At 61.0% G+C, this 21,819-nt stretch overlaps 1 protein-coding gene across 13 annotated transcripts in view; it reads left to right on the forward strand.

Moving 5' to 3' along the window:
- Positions 1-3,117: 3,117 nt before the first annotated feature.
- UNC13A (unc-13 homolog A) overlaps positions 3,118-21,819 on the forward strand; it is a 37,285-nt gene continuing 18,583 nt past the window's right edge. For 7 of the 13 annotated variants that reach the window (XM_068174044.1, XM_068174047.1, XM_068174046.1 and 4 more), the window contains exons 1-20: positions 3,119-3,258; positions 8,055-8,084; positions 8,403-8,502; positions 8,719-8,836; positions 9,007-9,130; positions 9,304-9,377; positions 9,457-9,511; positions 10,217-10,252; positions 10,781-10,991; positions 11,435-11,560; positions 12,909-13,520; positions 15,162-15,255; positions 16,220-16,266; positions 17,342-17,420; positions 18,959-19,030; positions 19,335-19,554; positions 20,086-20,313; positions 20,496-20,637; positions 21,011-21,180; positions 21,623-21,738. In XM_068174044.1, coding sequence (XP_068030145.1) covers positions 3,237-3,258; positions 8,055-8,084; positions 8,403-8,502; positions 8,719-8,836; positions 9,007-9,130; positions 9,304-9,377; positions 9,457-9,511; positions 10,217-10,252; positions 10,781-10,991; positions 11,435-11,560; positions 12,909-13,520; positions 15,162-15,255; positions 16,220-16,266; positions 17,342-17,420; positions 18,959-19,030; positions 19,335-19,554; positions 20,086-20,313; positions 20,496-20,637; positions 21,011-21,180; positions 21,623-21,738 — 2,676 coding nt within the window. In that variant the 5' untranslated portion in view covers positions 3,119-3,236. Of the gene's footprint in view, positions 3,259-8,054; positions 8,085-8,402; positions 8,503-8,718; positions 8,837-9,006; positions 9,131-9,303; positions 9,378-9,456; positions 9,512-10,216; positions 10,253-10,780; positions 10,992-11,434; positions 11,561-12,908; positions 13,521-15,161; positions 15,256-16,219; positions 16,267-17,341; positions 17,421-18,958; positions 19,031-19,334; positions 19,555-20,085; positions 20,314-20,495; positions 20,638-21,010; positions 21,181-21,622; positions 21,739-21,819 lie in introns of all 13 variants that reach the window. The other 6 variants (XM_068174052.1, XM_068174056.1, XM_068174057.1 and 3 more) reach the window with 3 other exon arrangements.

The following is a 21,819-nucleotide window of genomic DNA, read 5'->3' on the forward strand; positions in this document are numbered from 1 at the left end:
GTGTGTGACAGGAGTGTGTGACAGGAGTGTGTGTGTGACACAAGTGTGTGTGTGACACGAGTGTGTGTGACAGGAGTGTGTGTGTGACAGGAGTGTGTGTGATGAGTGTGTGTGTGACACAAGTGTGTGTGTGACAGGAGTGTATGACAAGAGTGTGAGTGACAGGAGTGTGTGTGTGTGACATGGGTGTGTGTGTAACAGGAGTGTGTGTGTGACATGGGTGTGTGTGTAACAGGAGTGTGAGTGACAGGAGTGTGTGACAGGAGTGTGAGTGACAGGAGTGTGTGTGTGACAGGAGTGTGAGTGACAGGAATGGGTGTGTGTGACAGGAGTGTGTGTGACATGGGTGTGTGTGTGATAGGATTCTGTGTGTGACAGGAGTGTGTGACAGGAGTGTGTGTGTGACAGGAGTGTGTGACAGGAGTGTGTGTGTGACAGGAGTGTGTGTGACACGGATGTGTGTGTGATAGGATTCTGTGTGTGACAGGAGTGTGTGTGACAGGAGTGTGTGCGACAACTGTGTGTGGTGTGTGACACGAGCGCGTGCGTCTGTGGCACACGTGTGCCAGCGCGCGGGCGCTGCGCTGACGCTGAGTGGAGCAGACGCGTCCCGCTAGAGGCAGCTCTGCTGCCCCAGGGCTGGCAGGGAGGTGATGCCATGAGACGGCACCAAAAATACATCGAGAGGCCTTGGTGGGGTTGGGAAGAGCCTCTGGCACATGGCTGGCTGTGGGGAAGGGCTCTGGGGGTGTCTGGGGGGCCCCCAAAACTCCTGCCAGGATGGTGGTTGTGGGGGGCAGTGCTGCGGAAATGCCATGTGCCATAGCTGGGGATGGCACACACTCCTGGCCCATCCCCAGGGGCATCACCTGGACTTGGTGGGGGTCTGGAAGTGCTTTGACAGGCAATGGGGGGCAGAAGGGGGTGACAGTCCCCAGAGTGAGGGGTGGGAGGGAGGGGGGTGGCCTCAGTGCTGACAGCCACCCTGGTGTGGGCCCACTCTGCCGTTCCTGCCTGGGGCAGTGCTGTTGGGAAGCAGAGAGCCAGGAGAATGGATGTGCCAGGGAAGGGGCTGGTGCTGAGCCAGCTGCTCCAGCCTGAGGACCTGGGGCGTGCCCTGGCACCTCAGCACTGCCCAGGGTGATGCTGCCTCCTCTGGCTCCTCATTGGTGCAAAGCCCAGCCCTCTATGCCTCAGTTTCCCTGGCAGGAAGGGCTGTGCCCACTGCTGCCCACCGTACCAGTTCCTGGGCCATCCCTGCAGCATCCCCCAGGGCCTTATCCCTGGAGAAGGGAGGGACCTGGCAGCGGGGCTGTTCACAGCTGGGTCTCCCTGCTGCCCAAACTGGGTCACCCTGCCTGGGCTGTCACCTCACGGGGCTCTGTGTGCACGTGTGGGGGTAACGGGGGGTGTGCAGGTGTGTGAGGGCACACATGGATACCCAGCTGCCACATCTCCTGCCACCAGTGGCTCCAGTACTGCACTGTCAAGGGGCTGACCCGCCCCAGGCCTGGGGCTGCGCTGGGAGGGTCAGGCCCTGCTGCTCCTTTGGGACCACTCATTAATGGTGACAGACCAGTGTGAGGGTCAGGCCAGGGCACACACTCCCACAGGTACCCTTGTGTGCACATCTTCCCTTGCTGTTCTGTGCCTCAGTTTCCCTTGGCATCTCTTTTCCCCCTGGTGTTCCTGACGCCAGTTTCTGCCGGTCCCTGCAAGATGCAATGATCCCATGGCAATAACACGGTGACACCTTTGCTTGTGCCACAGAGCCACCAGCATCAGCAGGATGGCAGCGTGAGCCCATCACCTGGCTCCACGGCAAGAGGAGGCAGACGAGGCCAGGATGAAGCCCTGTCTGAGCTCGTGTCCCCAGTGATGGAGGTGGAGGTCTCTGCTTTACTCTCATGTGGGACCCCTTCCATGAGGGCCAGCACCTGGAGCTGGGTGCTGGTCCCTGTCTGGGACCACGGCAGCTTCTGGGATCACTGCCCAGATCTGAGCATTTTCTGGGATGTCACATTTGGTTGCCCAGAGGAGAGAAGGGAGAACAAAGGGGGGTGACAACGACAGTGTGCCCCCACCTGCTCAGACCCATCTCTGAACATGTCCAGCACGGCCCGGGGGGGGCATGCCTGGGGGGGTGGGGTAAATTCTGCACCCCAAAACCACCCCCCGTTTAAGGCTGTGCAGGCAGGACCCCGGCCAGATGACCCCACCCTCCCAGGGAAAGGAGGGCACCACAGCCCCCCAGGGCTGTACGAGCCAGCCAGACGCACCCCGGACAGCACCGTCCTCCCTTCGGGCAGGATCCCCCGCCCGTTCCGCGGGGCGCTGCGGCTGTGCCGGGCGGTGCGGCTGTGCCAGGCAGTGCCGTGCCCGTGTGCCGTGCCGTGCGGGTGTGCCGTGCCGTGCGGATGTGCCGTGCCGTGCGGGTGTGCCGTGCCGTGCCGTGCCGTGCCGTGCCGTGCGGATGTGCCGTGCCGTGCGGGTGTGCCGTGCCGTGCCGTGCCGTGCCGGTGTGCCGTGCCGTGCGGGTGTGCCGTGCCGTGCGGGTGTGCCGTGCCGTGCCGTGCCGTGCCGGTGTGCCGTGCCGTGCGGGTGTGCCGTGCCGTGCGGGTGTGCCGTGCCGTGCCGTGCCGGTGTGCCGTGCCGTGCGGGTGTACCGTGCCGGGCGGTGCGGCTGTGCCAGGCAGTGCCGTGCCCGTGTGCCGGACGGTGCGGGTGTGCCGTGCCGTGCCGGTGTGCCGTGTCGTGTCGGTGTGCCGTGCCGTGCCGGTGTGCCGGGCAGTGCGGGTGTGCCGGGCAGTGCGGGTGTGCCAGGCAGTGCCGTGCCGGTGTGCCGTGCCGGGTGGTGCCGGTGTGCCGGACGGTGCCGGTGTGCCGTGCCGTGCCGTGCCGTGCGGGTGTGCCGTGCCGTGTCGTGCCGTGCCGGTGTGCCGTGCCGTGCCGTGCCGTGCGGGTGTGCCGTGCCGTGCCGGACGGTGCCGGTGTGCCGTGCCGTGCCGTGCGGGTGTGCCGTGCCGTGCCGTGCCGTGCGCTCCGTGCCCCCCCGGACCCCAGACCCGCCTGGGCCCCGGCGCCGGGCGGGGCTCGGGGGCGGCGCCGCGCGGGCGGGGGCGGCGGTGACGTCAGGCGCTGTCCGCGGTGCTGAGGGAAGATGGCGGCGCGCTAGAGCCGGGCGGCGGCCAGGGCCCCCCGCGCCCCCCGCGGCCCCCGGCACCCACACCGGCGCCATGTCGCTGCTCTGCGTCGGAGGTACCGGGGCACGAGGCACGGGGCACGGGCCGGTCGGGGGGCGCGTCCCGCAGCCCCTGTGCTCGGGGCGGAGAGGGGGGAGCGCGGGGCTGGCGGGGCTGAGGGGAGTGCGGGCAGAGGGGGGCGGTGGGGGGGGGGTCGTGGGAACGGCTCCATTCACGAGCGCCCGGCGCTCGGATTTATGAATGAACCGGCGGGGGCGCGCGCGCGGCGCGGGAGCCGGGAGTGGGGGTGGGGGAGGGGCGCGGGTGTGGGCGCGCCCTGCCCGCACAGGAATCCCCCGGAACCCCCCGGGATCCCCCCCGAACGCAGGTCCTGACCCCAAAACCCCGCCGGGAGCGACGGGGCTCCCTCCGCGCCTCCCTCCGCCCCATGGGGACGGGAGTCCGCCCGGAACCCTCCCTGGCTCCCCACCCGCGGCTCCCCTCCCGCTGTGGGAAGGGGGCTCCCCCCGGAACAACTCCCGGGCTTCCCTCATAACCTCCCAGCGCCGTGGGGCGGGAGCTGCCCCCGTAACTTCCCACTGCCGCGGAGGGAGGGGGCTCCCTATGAAACCCCCCTGGGCTCCCTCCGTGGCCCTGCCCCGCCGTGGGGAGGGGGCTCCCCCCTCGCCGCCCACCCCAGCCTCTCCAGCTTGCCGCCCCCTCGGAACCCGCTTCTTCCCATCCCGTCCCCTTCAGGTCTCTTCCCACACCCCCCTGAAGCGCAGACCTCCATGTGCTCAGCCCCCAGACAACCCTGCCCGTACACCCCCCTGCCACCATTGCATCTCTACCCCTATATCCCCCTACCCAACCCCCAGGACCCCACCCCTCACGCCTATCCTCAGGCACCCCCATTCTGCAGACACAGCCCTCTGCATTCCCAAACACCCCCTCATCAAAAACACCCCATATGTGCCCCCAACACCCCACATCGGTCCCCAACCCCCCAATTACACCCTGAAGCACCCCTGACCCCTAAAATCCCTCCAGTCCCCAAATCATCCATTCCTATGTATCTCTACATTCTCACTCCCCTGAACAGACCCCATGCACCCCAAATCCTCCCCACTTCGCTCTGTGAACCCCTAAATACTCCCCTCAAATTACAGCCCAAGCCCCAGCCCCACCTCCTGCAGCCCCCTATGCCCCTGCAGGTGTTGCCGACCTGGCATGGGGATGCTGGTGGGAGTCAGGGCAGATGGGGGGGTCAGGGTAGGAGCCTGGGGTCTGGTGCTGGTGTGTGCCCAGTTAGGGGATCTGGTGCTGGTCACCCATACTGGGATAAGCTGACGGGAGTGCACAGGTAGGAGATCCCTGCATCCAGCACGCTGAGCCCTGCCCAACTCGGTGCCCAAATGAGTCCTGCAGGCTTGGCCTCAGCCTCACTGGTCGGTCTGGGTTGAATGCTCAGTAATGGGGGGACAGAAGTGGGGAGGGGGTCCCTTTTCCCCGTTCTCAAGGCCCTGTGACATCCTGATGGGGACAGGGTAGCACTCGTGTGTCTTGGGGTCATAGGGTGGAGGTGGCAGGGTGACAGCTGGGACAAGGTGGGGCATAGAGTGCCTGGGATTCCCCCACTCCAGGTGAAATCTGGAGGAAAATGGGGCTCTCCTGGTGCTGCCTGAGTTTGTCAGGATGGGGGCTGTGCCCCTTCCACCGCCTGACATGTCCTTGTCCTTGAGGTGCTGTCACAGCCCCCTCTCTGGTGGCAGTGCCACAGCTGGTGTGCCCCTGTGTGTCCCCCGAGCCAGCCCCAGATTTCGGTACTCTCCTCTGGCAGAGGGGCGCCTCTTTACTGCCACTTAAAGGACTGTCACATGTGGTGACACCCTCGGTGGCGCTGGGGGTGGCTGCTGAGAAACAGCTCTGAGTGGGCTGGGGCTTCCCCCAGTGCCCTGTCACCACTCGCTGGTCACGCTTCTCAAGCTATTTTTGGGGGTCTCGGGGGTGGGGGTGCCACCCCAAAGCCTCCCCCAGGCTTTCCCTGCCCCTCCTGGGGGGCTTTGTGCCAGGGGGTGTCCCTGTGTGACAGGCACTGGACTGACCTGGGAGTGTGGGGTGAGTGGGGACAGGAGGGGGTGTCTGGAGTGGCGGGACGCAGACGGACAGATGGACAGGCGGGCAGACGGGCATCTGGAGAGACAGATGGAGAGACGGAGGGACAGATGGATGAAGGGGATGGGAGACATGATCACGGAGGCTGAGGGGTGGGTGGGTGGACTGACAGAGGGAGAGGAAGGACAGGGGTGGATGGAAGGACAGACGGGTGGGTGGATGGATGGAAGGATGGATGGAGGGGTGCATAGACGGATGGTTGGATGAAGGACAGAGGGATGGACAGATAGATGTATGGGGGATAGACATAGGGATGGGTGTGTGGAGAGACCGGTGAGTGGACAGATAGTGGGGTGGACAGGCAGGGGCATGGGTGGGTGAACAGAGAGGGGAGTGCACAGAGAGACAGGTAAATGGATGGACAGAGGGATGGACACGCAGGAGATGGACAAATGTGGGGTGGTGGGGTGAATGGGTGGACTCAGGCGAGTGGATGGATAGACAGAAGGATGGGTGAGTGCAGAGACGGGAAAATGGAGAGAGGCGTGGGTGGATGGGCAGAAGGATGGGAGAATGGAGAGACAGGAAAATGGACAGAGGCGTGGGTGGATGGACAGAACGGATGGACAGCAAGATGGGTGGCAGATGGATGGGTGGATGGCTGGAGGGATGGGTGGGTGGAGAGAAGGGTAAATGGACACACAGCAGGATGGATGTACAGAGGGATGTGTGGACAGGCAGAGGGGTGGACAGACAGACAGGCCTGCATGCCAACAGCCCAGCCCAGTTTTCATGCCATTCCCAGTCCGATCTCTGCCAGCTGCCTCCTGCCTCAATTTCCCCAACTGGTCAACATCCCCTGAGAGGAGCCAGATCACCCCAGCCAGGGAAGATCCATGAGTGTCACACTGTCCTCAGTTCCTTGCCTGGAGCCTCAGGTTGAATTTAGCCCCAGGGTGGCACCCCAGGTCTCGCTACCCCTGTGCCAGCTTTGGGGACCCTTTGATGGATGGGAGGGCATCACATCCCGCAGATGGTGACAGCAGGACTTCTCCCTGGCAGGAGATGACAGCCAGGAAAGCCACGTGTTCCCTGGGTAATTGTTTGTTCCTGTCAGCTCGGGTATTTTTGGAGCTTTTCCTTCCTCTGCTCTCCCGTTCCTTTTTGGAAGCAGCAGCTGGTGAAGAGTAGTGGGTGCCCCTGGGCCCGGGGGAAGGGGGATCCCTGTCAGCCACAGGCAGGTTCTGGCTCCAAATGCCCTATTAGAATAGAATAATATCAATTTATAATCTGTATAATATAATGTATAAATAAATTATATTTAATTTACATAATTATTACACACAGTGGTGCCAGCCATCCTCAGACAGCCCCCAGGCTGCCAACCTGGTGTCACTCGAGGATCTTTAGGATCCCGGAGCCTTGTGCCAACCCCCCAAGTGTGAATTCCCCATCTCTGAGAGAAGCTGCAGCTCCTGGAGCCCTGTGATTCCCTGGGAACATGGCTGCCAGTGAGGTAGCTGGTGACCTTCCTTCGGGCAAAAAGCCACCCAACGTGTCACCCTTTCGGTGGCACAGGGCAGGCAGCCGAGTCAAAGGGTCCCCAGTTCTTTTCTGAGGCGATGATTTCTATTGCCTCAGTTTCCCCGAGGTTTCTGGTGGCCTCCTCCCAGCCCTGCCAGGCACGTGGCACTGGCAGCAGCCCCACGTCCCCTCCAGCGCTGGTGGCGGGTGATAAGGGGCTGGCGAGTGGCACGTCTCCGAAATCAAATTACCTTTGATGTCGCCAGGGCTATTTTCATCCCTGCTCGGTCACGTTGGTCCTGCACCCGCTGGCACCCGCGTCATTTAAGCGTTCTCCGGGTGCTGTGTCATTCCCTCCCTGCCTGGTCCCCTCCCGACAGCCCCGAGGACACCCTGGCCCCGCCGCGCCCCCGGCACTGGCAGCGTCGGTACCTGGCTGTGCTCGGCTCCGTTTGGCCCCCGCCACTGCAGCCAAAAGCTGGGGACCGACCCCCACTCAGCGGGGTAAAGCTGGGGGTGTCAGCCAGAACTGGGGGAGCTTTCCCATGGAGCTGAGCAGGATCAGAGGGCTCCCTGCACCCCGCAATGGGCAGGATGGGAACCAGCCCCCCAGTGCCCCCATGGGGGAGACAGGGCTGGGATGCAGTGGGAGTGTTTTGGGCTGTATAGGATTTGGGGGGGGGGCATCTCCTCCACCCCCGGGGCTGTTTTGGGTCAGGAAGGGTTACAGGCCCCTAACCCACCCGGTTTTCCTGTGGTTTTGGTTTCCTCTTCCAGTGGTTTGGGAGAGCCTTAACCCTGGTCCTGCTGGGCTGGTACCACCCAGATGGGACTCGAGTGGGGAACTGCATCCCCCAGACCACAGATTTTCCTCTGGATATGGATGCTAACATCATCTGTATCTCCAAATAAATCCCAAATCAAAAGTGTGGGGTGAGGGGGGGTAACACCCCCTCAACAGAGGAAGGCTGGTCATTTGGGTTTGCAAGCTGTCCCAGAGTAGCAGGTTTTTTGGGGGAGCATTTTCTCCTCATTGATGCCCACCTCCAACTCATATCTGATCCCTCACCCTCACTTGGCATAGGGGTTCCCAGCATTTTCCCACCTGGCAGCTGGGGGGCATGGGGGTCAACCAGGACTGGGGTCCTCCCGCCGCCTTGACACCCTGGTGGGGATCCCCAGCCTTTCCCCAGGGTCTCAGCCTGATTTTCTTCCCTCCCTTTGTCCCTGCAGTTAAAAAGGCCAAGTATGATGGGCCCCAAGGTAAGTGAGACCCCACCTGCCTGCCCACCTGAGGGGAGAAGGTGGGGGGCTCTTGGGCTGGTTGGGTGTGGAGGGGCTGGGGAAGGGGGTCGAGGGGACCCTTAGCTCTGGAGTCACCATTTGGCAAGTTGGGGACACACACACACAAATGGGGGTGCCCTGGACCGAGCGGGGGGCTCACATCCTTCCAGCCCTGGCAGATGGAGGATCCCTCCTGGGACTGGGGTGCTGAGGGAAGTGTGTGTGGGGGTGGCAGGGGGTGGTGTTGGGGAGTAGGGACATACTGCGGGTCACTTCACCCTCTGCTTGTTCCCACAGAGAAGTTTAACACCTATGTGACCCTGAAGGTGCAAAATGTCAAGAGCACGACCATCGCAGTGCGGGGCAACTTGCCCTCATGGGAGCAGGACTTCATGTTGTGAGTGTCCAGGGGTCCCCTGATCTCCCCTATCCTTGCTGCTCCCCCCCATAAATAACACAGGGAGTCCCCCACTGCCCTGACCCCAGATCTGAGGGGCTCACCTGAGTCCTGGGCCCAAGGGGACAGGTAGAAGATGGGGTGGTTCCAGGAAGCTGCTGAGATCTCAGGGGGGTTAACTTCATGGCAGTAACCTGATACCTTTCCTGTCCCCAGTGAGATCAATCGGCTGGACTTGGGCCTGACTGTGGAGGTGTGGAACAAGGGGCTCATCTGGGACACCATGGTGGGCACGGTGTGGATCCCCCTCCGCACCATCAGGCAGTCCAATGAGGTAGGGAGGCAGGCACAGGCTGAACCCCAAGGGACATGTGCCACCCCCAGCTGTCCTTTGGGCCAGGCAGAGCCTTCCCCATCCTGCCTGGGGCCACACCCTGTGTGCTGGGGTTGTGGGGAAACGAAAGGGGGTCTGGGAGCACTCCTCACCCCATTTCTACCTGACAGGAGGGCCCTGGGGAATGGCTCACACTCGACTCCCAGGTCATCATGACCGACAACGAGATTTCAGGCACCAAGGATCCGACTTTCCACCGCATCCTCCTCGACACGCGCTTTGAGCTGCCGCTGGGTGGGTGCCCCATCCCTGGCCCCCAGGCCCAGGCTGTGTCTTTCCTTGCCCTCAGCCCCAGGGGTGCTCATGAGCTTTGGAGCTGAGGCTGAGGGTCTGATCCTGTGGCCCCAGAAGCTTGAGGGCTGTTATGGGGGAAGTCTGTGCACCAACTGGGGTCTTTGCCCTCGCAGATATCCCTGAGGAGGAAGCCAGGTACTGGGCCAAGAAACTGGAGCAGCTCAACGCGATGCGGGACCAGGATGATGTGAGTGCTGCCAGGCCTGGGGTGAGGGGGCAGGGGCAGTGCTGCCAGCAGGAGCCCTCACCAGCCCCTCTCTCCCCAGTATGCCTTCCAGGAGGAGCAGGAAAAGCCTCTGCCTGTGCATGGCTCACAGTGCTGTAAGTGCTGCCCTGTCCCTGCCCCGCTGTGGGACCCCCACACCCTCCTTTCTCCCCAGTCCCACTCCGAGGAATTTTAAGGGGCGGGCTCTACATCTGCGTTGGGGCATTGGACCCCAACCCTAGTGGGGTTCAACTTCACCCCATACCTGGTCCCCATCTCCATTCCTGTTGTCCTTCCTGTGTTTGCCAGTGTTTCTCTGCTGTCTCCCAGCTCCACAGTGGCTGAGCCTTCCTGTGGGTGGAGGGGAGCAGGGCGTAGGAGCTATGGGGCTGATGAGGACAGTTCCTCCAGGGCAAGGGACAGCAGGCTGGTGTTGAGGGCTGCTGGATGGGGGCCCTGCAGAGGCATTTGGGGTGCTCAATTTGTCCCAACACATGCCTCAGTTCCCCCTTCTGTAACCACCCCAGGGGCATGCATTGTTCAGTGCCCCTGTGCCCAACCCCATGCCCTGTCCCCTGTCAGTGCCAACATGCCTGGCCATAGCATTGTCTCCAGCCTGGGTCAGTGGCACCATGCCCACTGTCTCCAGTCCAGCTTGGTGTCGTCATGTTCAGGCCCAGGCAGTGTCCCAGTGCCAGTGTTCCCCGTCCCGGATGCTGTCCCCAGGGCAGTGTCCCCAACCCAGTGTGCCCTCTGGGGAGATGCTGGTTCTTCCCAGCCAGCTGCCTCCATCTTTATTGTCTCTGCCCCTTTCTTTGTAGGCAACTGGAATTATTTTGGCTGGGGAGAACAGCAGAGTAAGTATCCTGCCCACTCCTCTCTTCCCAGCCTGGGGGTCCCCAGCACATCCCTCTTTGCCTCGCCCAGGGCTCAGAGGACCTGGAGTTTGGATCTAGCCTGTGGCCTTGTGCCATGACTCTGTACTGGGTGAGGACAGTGTCACTAAGTGCCCTGTCCTGGGCAGGCTGTCCCCATGGGCTGGTGGGGACAGGGCACCATGGGGCTTTGTGCCCTTGGGGTGTCCCAGTGGCAATGAGCAGCTGGGGCTTTGCCTCTGTGGTGGAACATTGGTGGGTCAGCGGGAGGGTCCCTGCCGCCATCCTCTTCCCCCTTCTGTGTGTCCCAAATCCCCCCTCCACCTTCCCCTCATTCCCCCAGACCCTTCCTGTGCTGATAACGTCTGCTCGCCCCTCATCCTGCCCTGGGCCCACCTCCCCAGCACGGTCCCACAGCGGTGGGGGCACAGTGGTGGCACTAAAGGGTCTGTGCAGGGTGGGGGGCAGATTTGGGCCATCCCCTGCCCCACTCACTGTGGCCCCTTGCAGACGATGACCCCGACAGTACTGTGGATGACCGGGACAGTGACTACCGCAGCGAGACCAGCAACAGCATCCCGCCACCCTACTACACCACGTCCCAGCCCAATGCCTCCGTGCACCAGTACCCCATGAGGCACCAGCAGCAGAGCTCCCGCGACTCCTACACTGACTCCATGCAGAGCTACGAGATGGACTACTCGGACCAGGCTCCCATCAGGTAGAGTGGCCACAGCCAACTCACCCTGGGCCCGGCTCTCTCAACCTCCCCTGCAGGTGACAGAGGCCAGCAGATCCCCAGGGTGACGCCAGGGATGGCGCTCCCAGTGCGGTGGGTGACAGAGGGAAGGATGAGGTGAGGAAGAGTAGGGTGACGCTGGCCTCATCCAAGCCTTTCCTTCTCACTGGGAAGTTTTCAAACTCTTTTGGGTCACTGCCCTCCTCTGTCCTCAGGTGGTTTGGGCCCCCCCACCCCTGGCTGTCCCTGCTGGGAGCTGGGCAGTGGAGTGTGGGGTGGCTGGGAACACAGACGTGGCAGAGCTCAGCCCAAAGTGCCAGCCCCATCCAGGTGGACAGAGCCTCCCTGCCAGTGTCCCCACGGCAGCAGGGGGTGGCGGGTGGCGGTGGGACCTCGCTGACCATGTTCCTCTCCTCCCCTGGCAGACGCTATGGTAGCGTAGACTCTGCCGCAAACGGACGCAGCGACGCTGAGTCCGGTTCTGAGTCGAGCAGGCGGACCAGCCGCCAGCCTTCCCTTGAGAGCAGGCGGTCCCTAGACCTATCGGATAGGTGGGTCGCTACCTGTGCCGTGTGCCGTGTGCCGTCGCAGAGTGCTGTGGTCGGTCCTTGCAGCCATGGTGAGGCCAACACCAGTCCTGGCAAGGGCGGCCTTGTGCCACCCTCCCCGTCCCCAATCAGCCTTGTACAGGGACAGCTTTGGGATGCTCCAGGTGTCCCCCAAGCCCCTCTTGCTGCACCCCAGTTCATGGGGTGACGTCCCAGCATCCTGGTCCCGCTTGCTGGCACTGCAACTGTCTGGCAGCACTGCTGCCTGTTCCTTGTCATGTCAGCGGGTGTGGGACCGGGCCCCTGGGGACTCAAATGCCACCCCCTGTTGCTGGTCAGCTGCCAGGGTGTGCCTGTCTGGGCAAAAGCTTCATGCAGTGATTTGGGATCCTGCGATGTGCCAAGAGCACCTCTCCCATTTCTGGCCAGGATCAGGATGGGGAGGTGTGGGGTTTCCAGGTGTGAGCTGTGTCTCCTTCATCCCTGTGCCCCAAGTGCTCCTGGATGATGCCAGTACCCCTCCCAGCTGCGACCAGCCTGAGCCATCCCCCAGCACCCTCTTCCTTGCGGTGTCCCCTGGCTTCCCATGACCTGGCTCAGCCACTCTGGGCTCTGCCCAGCCCAACCCCTCACCTTTGTCCCCTCACGCACCCCCTGAGCCCTGGCTGCCAGTGCTGGAGACGTGGTGTCGGCCTCTTCCTCGGCATGTCCCTGTCCTGTCTGCATGTCTGCTTCTGTCAGCCTGTCCCCACGGAGCCATGGGGCTGCCCTGTCCCTGGCAGCCTCCCGGGCACAGGGCCCCTGTGGGCCTCCCAGTGCAGGCAGCTGTGAGAGGAGGGGGCTGGAAGGGCCAGGGGGGCAGATGGGGTGGGGGAAGGAGTCTGGCCTGGCAGCAAGAGCAGAGGGGACCCCCTGAGTAGGGATGGTGTCAAGAGGAGTGAGGGGGTTGAGGGGTGTCCTGGGGTGGGGTGCCTGGGAGGGCTGCACGGAGCACTGGCGACAGATCTGTGTGTCAGGGGCAGGACAGGGTGTCTGGCAGCAGCAGGAGGCAGGATCTGGCTGGGGCGCTGCTGTCCCCACCCCTGGCTGGGGTGAACCTAGGAGACAGACACTGTCAGCCCCATCCCCACTGAGCCCAGGCACAGGCAGGGAGCTCAGGGTGCCCCTGCTTGGAGGGCTGGTTCCACCCGATGGAGTTTCCTGGTTCTGTGCCTTTGGCTCCCACGACGAGGAGCCCAGTGCTCCCGATGGGAGCTGCACATCCTCCCGCCCCTGGTGCAGGGCCCCGGGGCTCTGCCTGGGGTGACATGGACCCACGGGAGCCCTGTCCTTTTGTCCCCTCGCCCCTCAGCCCCACAGGGAGCAGCCGCTACGCCTCGTCGGCCGAGCTGAGCCAGGGCAGCTCCCAGCTGAGCGAGGACTTCGAGAACGAGAGCCTGAGGGACTCGGAGCTGGACGAGAGGGACGGGGACTCCTACCACTCCTGCCACAGCTCCGTCAGCTACCGCAAGGACTCCCCGCGCTGGGAGGAGGAGGATGATGATGATCTCTACCTGGAGGAGGAGGAGGAAGAGTTCATTGAGGACTACAGTGAGACTGAGGAAGGCTACCCCAAGGAGGAGGAGCTGGAAGAGGAGGAGGAAGAAGAGCTGCGGGAGCAGGACACCTATGAACCCCCTGAGCATGAAACATACCCACCACCACAGAAACCCCTGCCACAGCAGCAGCAGCAGCAGCAGGTCCCACAGCAGCAGCAACAGCAGCAGCAGCAACCCCAGCTGGTCCCACAGCAGAAGCCTCAGCAGCAGGAAAGGAAGGAGGAGAGGAAAGAGGAGAGGAAGGAAGAGAAGGACACCTCTGCTCCCCAGGAAGCCCCTGAGGCCCTCCAGGCCCAGCGGGCAGAGGAAGAAGTTCCCATGCAAGAGGCAGCCCTGGAGACTGAGCCCCCAAAACCAGCTGAAAGGTAGGAGGGGAAGCTGACCTGTGGTGTCCCTGGGATGGCGCTGTGCCTGGAGGCACTGAGGATGCTCTGGAGGTGGCTCAGGGATGGTGCTGGTGCTTGGCGCAGGACCAGGGACCTTCTGCTGTGTCTGGAGCTTTTCCAGGTGCCTGAGCCATCGAGGTGGGGGAAGCCCACCTTGTGCCACCCAGGCAAGAGCCAGCACCCTGGGCACGCTGCCCAGGCCCAGCCACCCCTGGTGCTAAACGTGGCTCAAGGTGTTAAAGAACCCGCTGAGACTACAGGGCTGCAGGTTTATAACCTGGGACAAACACAGGGCTGGGGGAATGGGATCCCGGGGCACAGGCTCTTGGCACCCTGGGTGGAGCTTGGTCAGAGGAGGAGATTTCCTTTACAGAAGTCAGTCCTCTCCCTAGGCCTGGTAAAAGCTCATCCATGGCCTCCTGTGCTGTACAAGGGAATTAATTGGTGGTCAGGTTCCTGGTGCAGCATGTGAATAATGCATGTCTTGGGGACAGATTATTCAAATATCATTATTGACCATTTCCATTTTCAGTGAGTGACACTCCTCTGTGCAGAGGTGAACTGCTGTGATGGGCTTTCTCAGCCTTTTATTTAGTTTAAATTACACACCAGGAATCGGGAATCTCTAATTTAAACCAAAGTGTAATTAGCTATTTTTTAAAAAAATGGATATTTACCCCAAGACCTGGCAGGAACCTGGGGGCCTCAGGTCATGTCTGCCTGCAGTGCCCACTGGACAGGGGGCTTAGGGGTCCTGTGCTGGGATTTGGGGACTGTGGATTAGTGCTGGGGACCATGGATTGTGCTGAAAACCCCAGATTGTGTTGGGACCCCCAGATTAGTGCTGAGGGCTTCAAATTAGCACTGTTGACCCCAAATTAGCTTTTGAGACCCCAGAGTAGCACTGGGGACTGTGGATTAGTGCTGAGAACCACAGGTTAATGCTGAGGATCCCAGGTTAGCACAGACAGAGTCCCCCAGGTCTGAGCAGGTTCATCTCCTGAGTGCCCCATGGCCTCTTCCCAGAGTGGTTTGGGGTTCCTCTCTCCAGTGTCACATCACACCAGGCTCTCCAGGAGACTGGTATGTTTGGAGGATCTCTTTTCTTTTCCTCCATGTCTTGATGGAGAGGAGAAAAAGGCTCATGGGTTCCTCTCCATGTCTCCTTGTAGGAGAGGAGAAAAAGCCCCACAGCACCCAGCATGTCCAGGCAGACACTTTTCCCTGGGCTTGGAACCACTGGAGTGTTGGGTGCTCTTTACCCAGGAAGCTGTGGTGGGAAGTGGCCAGAGGATATTGTGCTGGGGAGATGGGGGGCAAAAGATGTTTAATTCACATGCTTATGTCACCAGCTGTCCCTGTGTGTCACTTGGGTGCCCACAGTAGGGTCTCTTGAGGGTGGGGAGGCTTCTGGCTTCTTCCTAGAAGAAGGATTGTGGCTGCCCTTTGCAGTGAGTCCTGCTGCCTTTTCAGTCCTTCTTGGTACCAAGAGGCAATTTTTTTTTCTCAAGGCACATCAGGATCCCCAGATGGCAGCCTCAGACCTGCTGGAGGTGTGGGGGCTGCTCCACCCTCCCTGGTGCTGTGCTGGGAGGTGACAGGGGATGTGTGTGCTTGCAGGGAGGCAGCAGAAGAGGAGGTGCAGGACCCCAAAGCACGAGCCAAAGCCAACTGGCTGAGAGCCTTCAACAAGGTCTGCATGCAGCTGCAGGAGGTGAGGACCCCCTGGCCACGGCCACGGATCGGGGCTGGGGGCACGGCCTCTTTCCACACCTGGGCAGCTTCCAGGGACATCCACGGACTTGGTGGTGCCAACGCTGGTGCCCACAACCCCATTCCCACCAAGTGGAGCACCCCAGAGGGGCCGGGAGTGCTGAGGATCCCCCATGTGTGCTGCATGCGTGTGCTGGTGCAAGACCCCCGCCCTCTCCCCTCTGTTGAGTTGACAATATTTTGTTTTGTTTTTAGACTCCATCCTCCATCTTTTCTTTTTGTTTTGGCTCTGGATTCGCTCCCCGGGGTCTCGATCCCCCTCCCCACCGCTTCTCTTTTCAGTTGTCCACCACCATGGCCCTTGCACCCGCGTCTCCCCTTCCTGCAGGGAAGGGGTGTAGCCTGCCTGCAGGTAAGCATGTCCACCTGGAACCTCCCAGCCATGTGTGTGCCTTCCCTGTGTGTGTGTGTATGCTCAGGGATTGCCCATGAAGGAGGGGTGATGGTCTCTCTCCGCCCTTCTCCTCCAAAATAATCCCCTGCCTGCAGGGGTAGGTGGCACTGCTGGATGATCCCTGCACACACACCCTCTTCTGTGTGCTCTGGCTTTTCCCTGCTCTTCTTTCCAACTGCTGTGGGTCACTGAGGACCTGCTGAGCCTTTGTGATGCTTCTTCACTCCCCCAAGCCCTGAATTTTCACACAGTGTAGCCATGTCCCCTGCTTTGCCAACCTCATCCCCATTGCTGAAGCCCACCCACTTGCTCACCTAGGTCAGCCTCCTGAAGAGATTTATTCCCAGGGCTGGCTTGGATGCGCTCCCCTTGGTTTTGGGGCACACTTTTCTCTGCCCACCCTGCTCATCCTTCCATGCCCCCTCAGTGCTGTGAGCATTCACTGCTCTGGGGGGGCTGTTCCCATGCTGGTGGCTCTTGCTGTGCCCTGACACTGTCCCTTGTTTTCCAGGCGCGCGGGGAAGGTGATGGAGAAAAATCCCTGTGGTTCAAAGGCGGGTGAGTACAACGGGAAGCTGGCTACACTCTGCCCCCTGGGACCTCAGCCCCCTCCTCATTAGGATGTGATTAATGAGCTCAGCATTAATGGGCTTGTGTGGGGAAGGGTTGCCGAGCTGTGGGCATGCAGGGAGGCCAGTCTTTTGGAGCTGAATGTTGGGGCTGGTCAGTGCTTTTGGAGCAGCCAGCAGACATGACATTGCTCTGTGACCCCAAGAGCTGCTGCTGAAGGGGAGAGTGAGGAGGTGAGTTGAGATGGGGATGAGGAGGGGCGGCCACTCCTGCTTCCCTCATGGAGCGGTGTCATGGGGAATCCTGAGCCTTTCACCTGGACAGGCTGGAGGTCTCAGTCCTGTCTTGCCCTCGCAGACAGCCGTGCTGTGGATCTGGGCAGAACCTGGTAGGTTGCCTGAGAGCCCCCAGATCACTCCAGGGATTTCTTTCCGACAGGGCTGTGAAGTTCCATTCCTGCCTTGGGTTCTCTTGCAGCAAAACTTGAGGCTCACCTGCTCAGTGCTCCCCTTTGGGGTTCCAGAGGGAACCCCAGCTCTCCAGCCTCACACTGCAAAGGCAAAGCTGACTAAGCCAAATGGGCAGTTTTTCTCCTGAGTTTCACTGTTAAGCTTCACGTGGGGAAAAAATCACCGTTTTTGCCAAAATCCCTTTCCCCTTAGTTTTTAGTCCAGTGATCCCTACCCTGGCTGGGGTGGTGGTGGGGATGGGGATCCCATGGGTGGGTCCCTGGCCACACAGGGGTTGCTTTGCAGTCATATTCACCAAGTCCTAGATATTGAGAAGAAATCCTTTCCTGTGATGGTGGTGAAGCCCTGGCACAGGTTGTTCAGAGCAGCTGTGGCTGCCCCATGCCTGGAAGTATCCAAGGCCAGGTTGGCAACCTGATCTAGTGGAAGGTGCCCTGGCCTTAGCAGGGCATGGAACAAGATGGGCTTCAAGGTCCCTTCCAATCCAAACCACTCCGTGGTTCTCTGAAGTGCTGAGCGACCATGGGGCAACAACAGGGGGCCCCTTCCTGCCTCAGGTTCCCCTTGCCCGCTGACTCTCCTCTCTCTTGCAGGCCTGGTGGTGGGCTGATCATTATAGACAGCATGCCGGACATTCGCAAGCGAAAACCCATCCCCCTAGTTAGCGATTTGGTGAGGTTCCTCCCAAGGCACCCCCCCACAGCTGCCAGCTTTGCTCCTGCTGCGCCCCACCGGACTGCGCCGCCCGTGCCCCTCTCCCCAGCTGCCTCTAACATGGCTTGTGTTCTCTGTTTTCTTTCCTGTGGCCTGGCTGGGCCTTCCCTGCGGCAGGGGGGCGGCTGTAAGGTTTCTGCGCTGCATTAACAGCATGCCCGACATTAAGCCTGGACGCAAATCTCTCCCTCTAGTCAGCGATCTGGTGAGCGCGGTGCGAGGGGTTAAAGAGACAGCGCCCTTGGGGCTGCCGGCCAGCCCTGGTGCCCCCAGCCCTGCCAAAGAGGGGCGGGGGTGTCCCACACTGCCTGGGGGGCTCCTGGCCCTCCTTGCAGTGGGGAGCTGGGCTCTCCCTACCCCGAGGGTGCTTCTCTTTAACGGAGCTCTGGTCCCTACCCCAAGCATCAGCCTGAGGTTTCCCAGGGCTGTATTTGGTTTCCCTTTTTTTTACTGGTGCTGTATCCCTGGTCCCTTCCTGCCCAGCTGCCATGCCAAGCTGTCCACAGCCATGCAGCTTGGACCACACTGGTGCTGGACAGACAGACCCCCGTACCAGGGGAGGGCTGGCAGTGGCTTTTCCACGTTGCTCAGACCCTGTGCTCCTGTCCCCACTGTCCCAGTGTATGGGGCTGGAGACCCCCGATGTATGGGCTCCCCATGATGGGGTCCCCTCCAGTCCCTGGGCTCTTGCACAGGGTCACTCTGCTGGTCCCCTCTCGCTCCTGATGACAAGAGACAGCAATTTTGGAAACAAGACACCCTTGTCCCCCAGAATTAGGTGCCCTTCCCCCTCTCTTTACACCCTGTCAGCTCCTTGTCCCTCCCTGGGGTGCCACCCTCCTGTTCCCAACCTGCCTCCCCCCATCCCCCCACCCCCTTGCTGTCCCCAACTTGGTGCCCCCAGCCCTCTTGGGCAGCTGCTGATGCTTCTGCACTGTGCTGTGTTGGTGTTCTGGGGGTGGGGGGTGATGAGGTGGGCAGTGTGTGGGGTTTGGGGGTCTGCTGCCTTTCCCTGCTGGGATTTGCAGGCTGCAGCCAGTGCTGTGGCTTGGGGACACACTGCCCCCCACCATGGACTGCTCAGTGCTGGATGAGGGGGTGTTTCCCCAATTCCCACTGGTTCTGGCAGGGAAGGGGCTCTCCTGGGAAGTCTTTGCACTAATACCTTTTTATTCCCCCCTCGCTGGCCCTGGCTGCCCACAGGCCATGGTAAGTGCCACCCACCCCATCTCCCCAGGGGTCTCAGACATGTGGTGAGAGGCTCTGCCCCACTGGGGCTGAACTGGGAATGTCATAGGCTGCTGCACTGGTTCCAGTCCCACTGCACAGCAGTGCTGGCAGCACTGGGGGCTGGGCTGTCCCCACTGCCCCCCATCCAGCCAGGACCCTTCCCTGTCTGGGATCAGGGTCTGTCCTGGGTGTTTCACAGCCACTGGGGGTGTAGGAGGGAGCTCTTATGTTCTGCTGGATCTGGGAACTCACTTTCTTTCCCACAGTCCCTGGTCCAGTCCAGGAAAGCGGGAATCACATCCGCGCTGGCCTCGAGCACCTTGAACAATGAGGAGCTGGTAGGTGCTGGGGTGGTCTGGGTTGGGGATGGATGGGAGGGGGAAACTGAGCCTCAGGGGCCAGGCCAGCAGTGGAGGTGCAGAGTCTGTGCCCCACCAGCATCCTCTGGTGATGCCTGAGCATCTGGGATGCTCATGGCAGCACCTGGGGATAGAATCATGGGATCATTAGGGTTGGAAAGGACCTATAAGATCATCAAGTCCAACTGTCAACCCAGCACCACCACCATGAAATCAGTGTCCCCAAGTGCATCCTCTGCCCTGCTTCAGCGTTTCTCCCCCTCTCTCCCCTGTCCCTGCACAGAAAAACCATGTTTACAAGAAGACCCTGCAAGCCTTAGTGTACCCCATCTCCTGCACAACGCCCCACAACTTTGAGGTGTGGACGGCCACCACCCCCACCTACTGCTACGAGTGTGAGGGGCTGCTGTGGGGCATTGCCCGCCAGGGCATGCGCTGTGCCGAGTGCGGCGTCAAGTGCCACGAGAAGTGCCAGGACCTGCTCAACGCTGACTGCCTGCAGAGTAAGGACCTGGGGCCCTCAGCCTTGTCCCTTCTCACCTTGCAGAGGGAGGAGGTAGCAGCCCCAGAGAGCTCCGCTCCTGACCTGGGCATGGGAGAAGTGGTGGGCAGAGCAGACTCGTCCTGGGCAGGGGATAGATCCCTCCAGGTTCGAATCAATTCATGGATGGAATCATAGAATCATGGAATTGTTAAGGCTGGAAAAGACCTTTAAGATTATCAGGTCCAACCATCAACTCATCACCCTTGTGGTCACCTCCAAACAGTGTTCTCAAGTGCCACAGCCACATGTTTTTTGCACACTTCCAGGGGTGACTCCATCACTGCCTGGGCAGCCTGACCCAGGGCTGGACAAGACTTCTGGGGAAGAAGTTTCCCCTGATATCCAACATAAACCTTCTCTGGTGCAACTTGAAGCCATTTCCTCCTGTCCCTGTCCCCAAGCCCACCATGCCAACCTGTGAGACCTCATGTCTTTCTCCTGGGTACCACCAGCCCCCCAGCCCATCTCACCCATGCCTGTCCTCTCCCAGGAGCGGCAGAGAAGAGCTCCAAGCATGGAGCAGAGGACCGGACCCAGAACATCATCATGGTGCTCAAGGACCGCATGAAGATCCGGGAGCGCAACAAACCAGAGATATTTGAGCTGATCCAGGAGGTGTTTGGGGTCAATAAGACCACACACACGCAGCAGATGAAGGCGGTCAAGCAGAGTGTCCTGGATGGCACCTCCAAATGGTCAGCCAAGATCAGCATCACGGGTAAGCAGCTTGTCACCTTCAGCACTGGGGACCCTGGGAATGTCCCCATTGCCCAACCCCTCATTCTGCCAGGCAGCTTCAGCCCCTGGGGGGACACAGGTGCCTGTTTCGGGGATCTTCGTGTGGCTGTGGCACTGACTTCTCTCTGTCTGTTCTCTCTGCCGTGCTGTGCTGTGCTGCAGTGGTTTGTGCCCAGGGCCTGCAAGCAAAGGATAAGACAGGTTCCAGTGACCCCTATGTCACTGTCCAGGTTGGAAAGACAAAAAAAAGGACTAAAACTATCTACGGCAATCTCAACCCAGTCTGGGAGGAGAATTTCCATTTGTAAGTTCACCCCCAGTCTCCCCATTCCCCTCCCTGGCCACTCATGGTTCTGCTAGGCTGTGCTGGTTCTTGCCATGTCCCAGTAGGGTGGGGGGAGCCAGCTGGGCCTCATCCTGCCCCCACTGAGGGGCTAGGGTCCCTTGGGGTTCTGTTTTATGCCATGAGGATGTGACTCCAGGGGCTGATCCAGGCTGTGCTGGGGCTGCCTGGGTGTGGCACAGAGCCCACTAGGAGGGGGTTGGTGCCCCTGCATCTGCTCTCTTCCCCAGTTCCTGCTTTGTGCTAGTCCCTTTTGCTTAGGGAAGCAGTGATGGGGAGTAGCTGGAAAGGTTTCACTGCTTGTGCTGGAGCTTGCCCTTTGTCACCTCCCCAGCGAGTGCCATAACTCCTCTGACCGCATCAAGGTCCGAGTGTGGGACGAGGATGATGACATCAAGTCCCGCGTCAAGCAGCGCTTCAAGAGGGAATCCGATGACTTCCTGGGCCAGACCATCATCGAGGTCCGGACCCTGAGCGGGGAGATGGACGTCTGGTACAACCTCGGTAAGCAGCACAGCCTGGGACCCTCGCCCTGGGCTCAGGGGTGACACATCCTGCTCCTGCTGGGCCCCCCTGCCCTGGACTCCGAGGGGAAAGTGCTGCCAGCCACAGGATGAAGGCTATTGCAGCAGGGTCTGCCCTTAGAAACAATTTAATACCAATATCCATCAGGATAAAGTGTTTTCCTAGGGTCATTTTGAGAACCCTCTACCCAGGAGGTTCTAGAACACCAGCCTCCTGCAGAAGGGAAACCAAGGCACAAAAAGACCATGTCTCTAGTGGCTGGAAATGTGGCCAAATCCCACCCCAGCCTGGCTGCACGTGGTGCTGGTGTCCCTTCAGCCCTGGCCCTGTGCCAGAGTATTGTTGCCCCTCTTTGGAGCTGGCAGTGAGCAGGGTTGCCCCAGGGAAGCCTGACAGCTTGTCCCTCTCCCTGCACCCGCAGACAAGCGCACAGACAAGTCTGCAGTGTCGGGAGCCATCCGGCTGCACATCAGTGTGGAGATCAAGGGCGAGGAGAAGGTGGCTCCTTACCACGTTCAGTACACCTGCCTGCATGAGGTGAGCAGCCCAGACAGGCACAGGGGGCACGGCCCCCTCCCCAGCAGTGCCACCCTGCCACCCCCTGCCCTGAGGAGCTGA

This window comes from Anomalospiza imberbis, chromosome 27 (genome assembly GCF_031753505.1).
Source record: "Anomalospiza imberbis isolate Cuckoo-Finch-1a 21T00152 chromosome 27, ASM3175350v1, whole genome shotgun sequence".
Classification (NCBI taxonomy): domain Eukaryota; kingdom Metazoa; phylum Chordata; class Aves; order Passeriformes; family Viduidae; genus Anomalospiza; species Anomalospiza imberbis.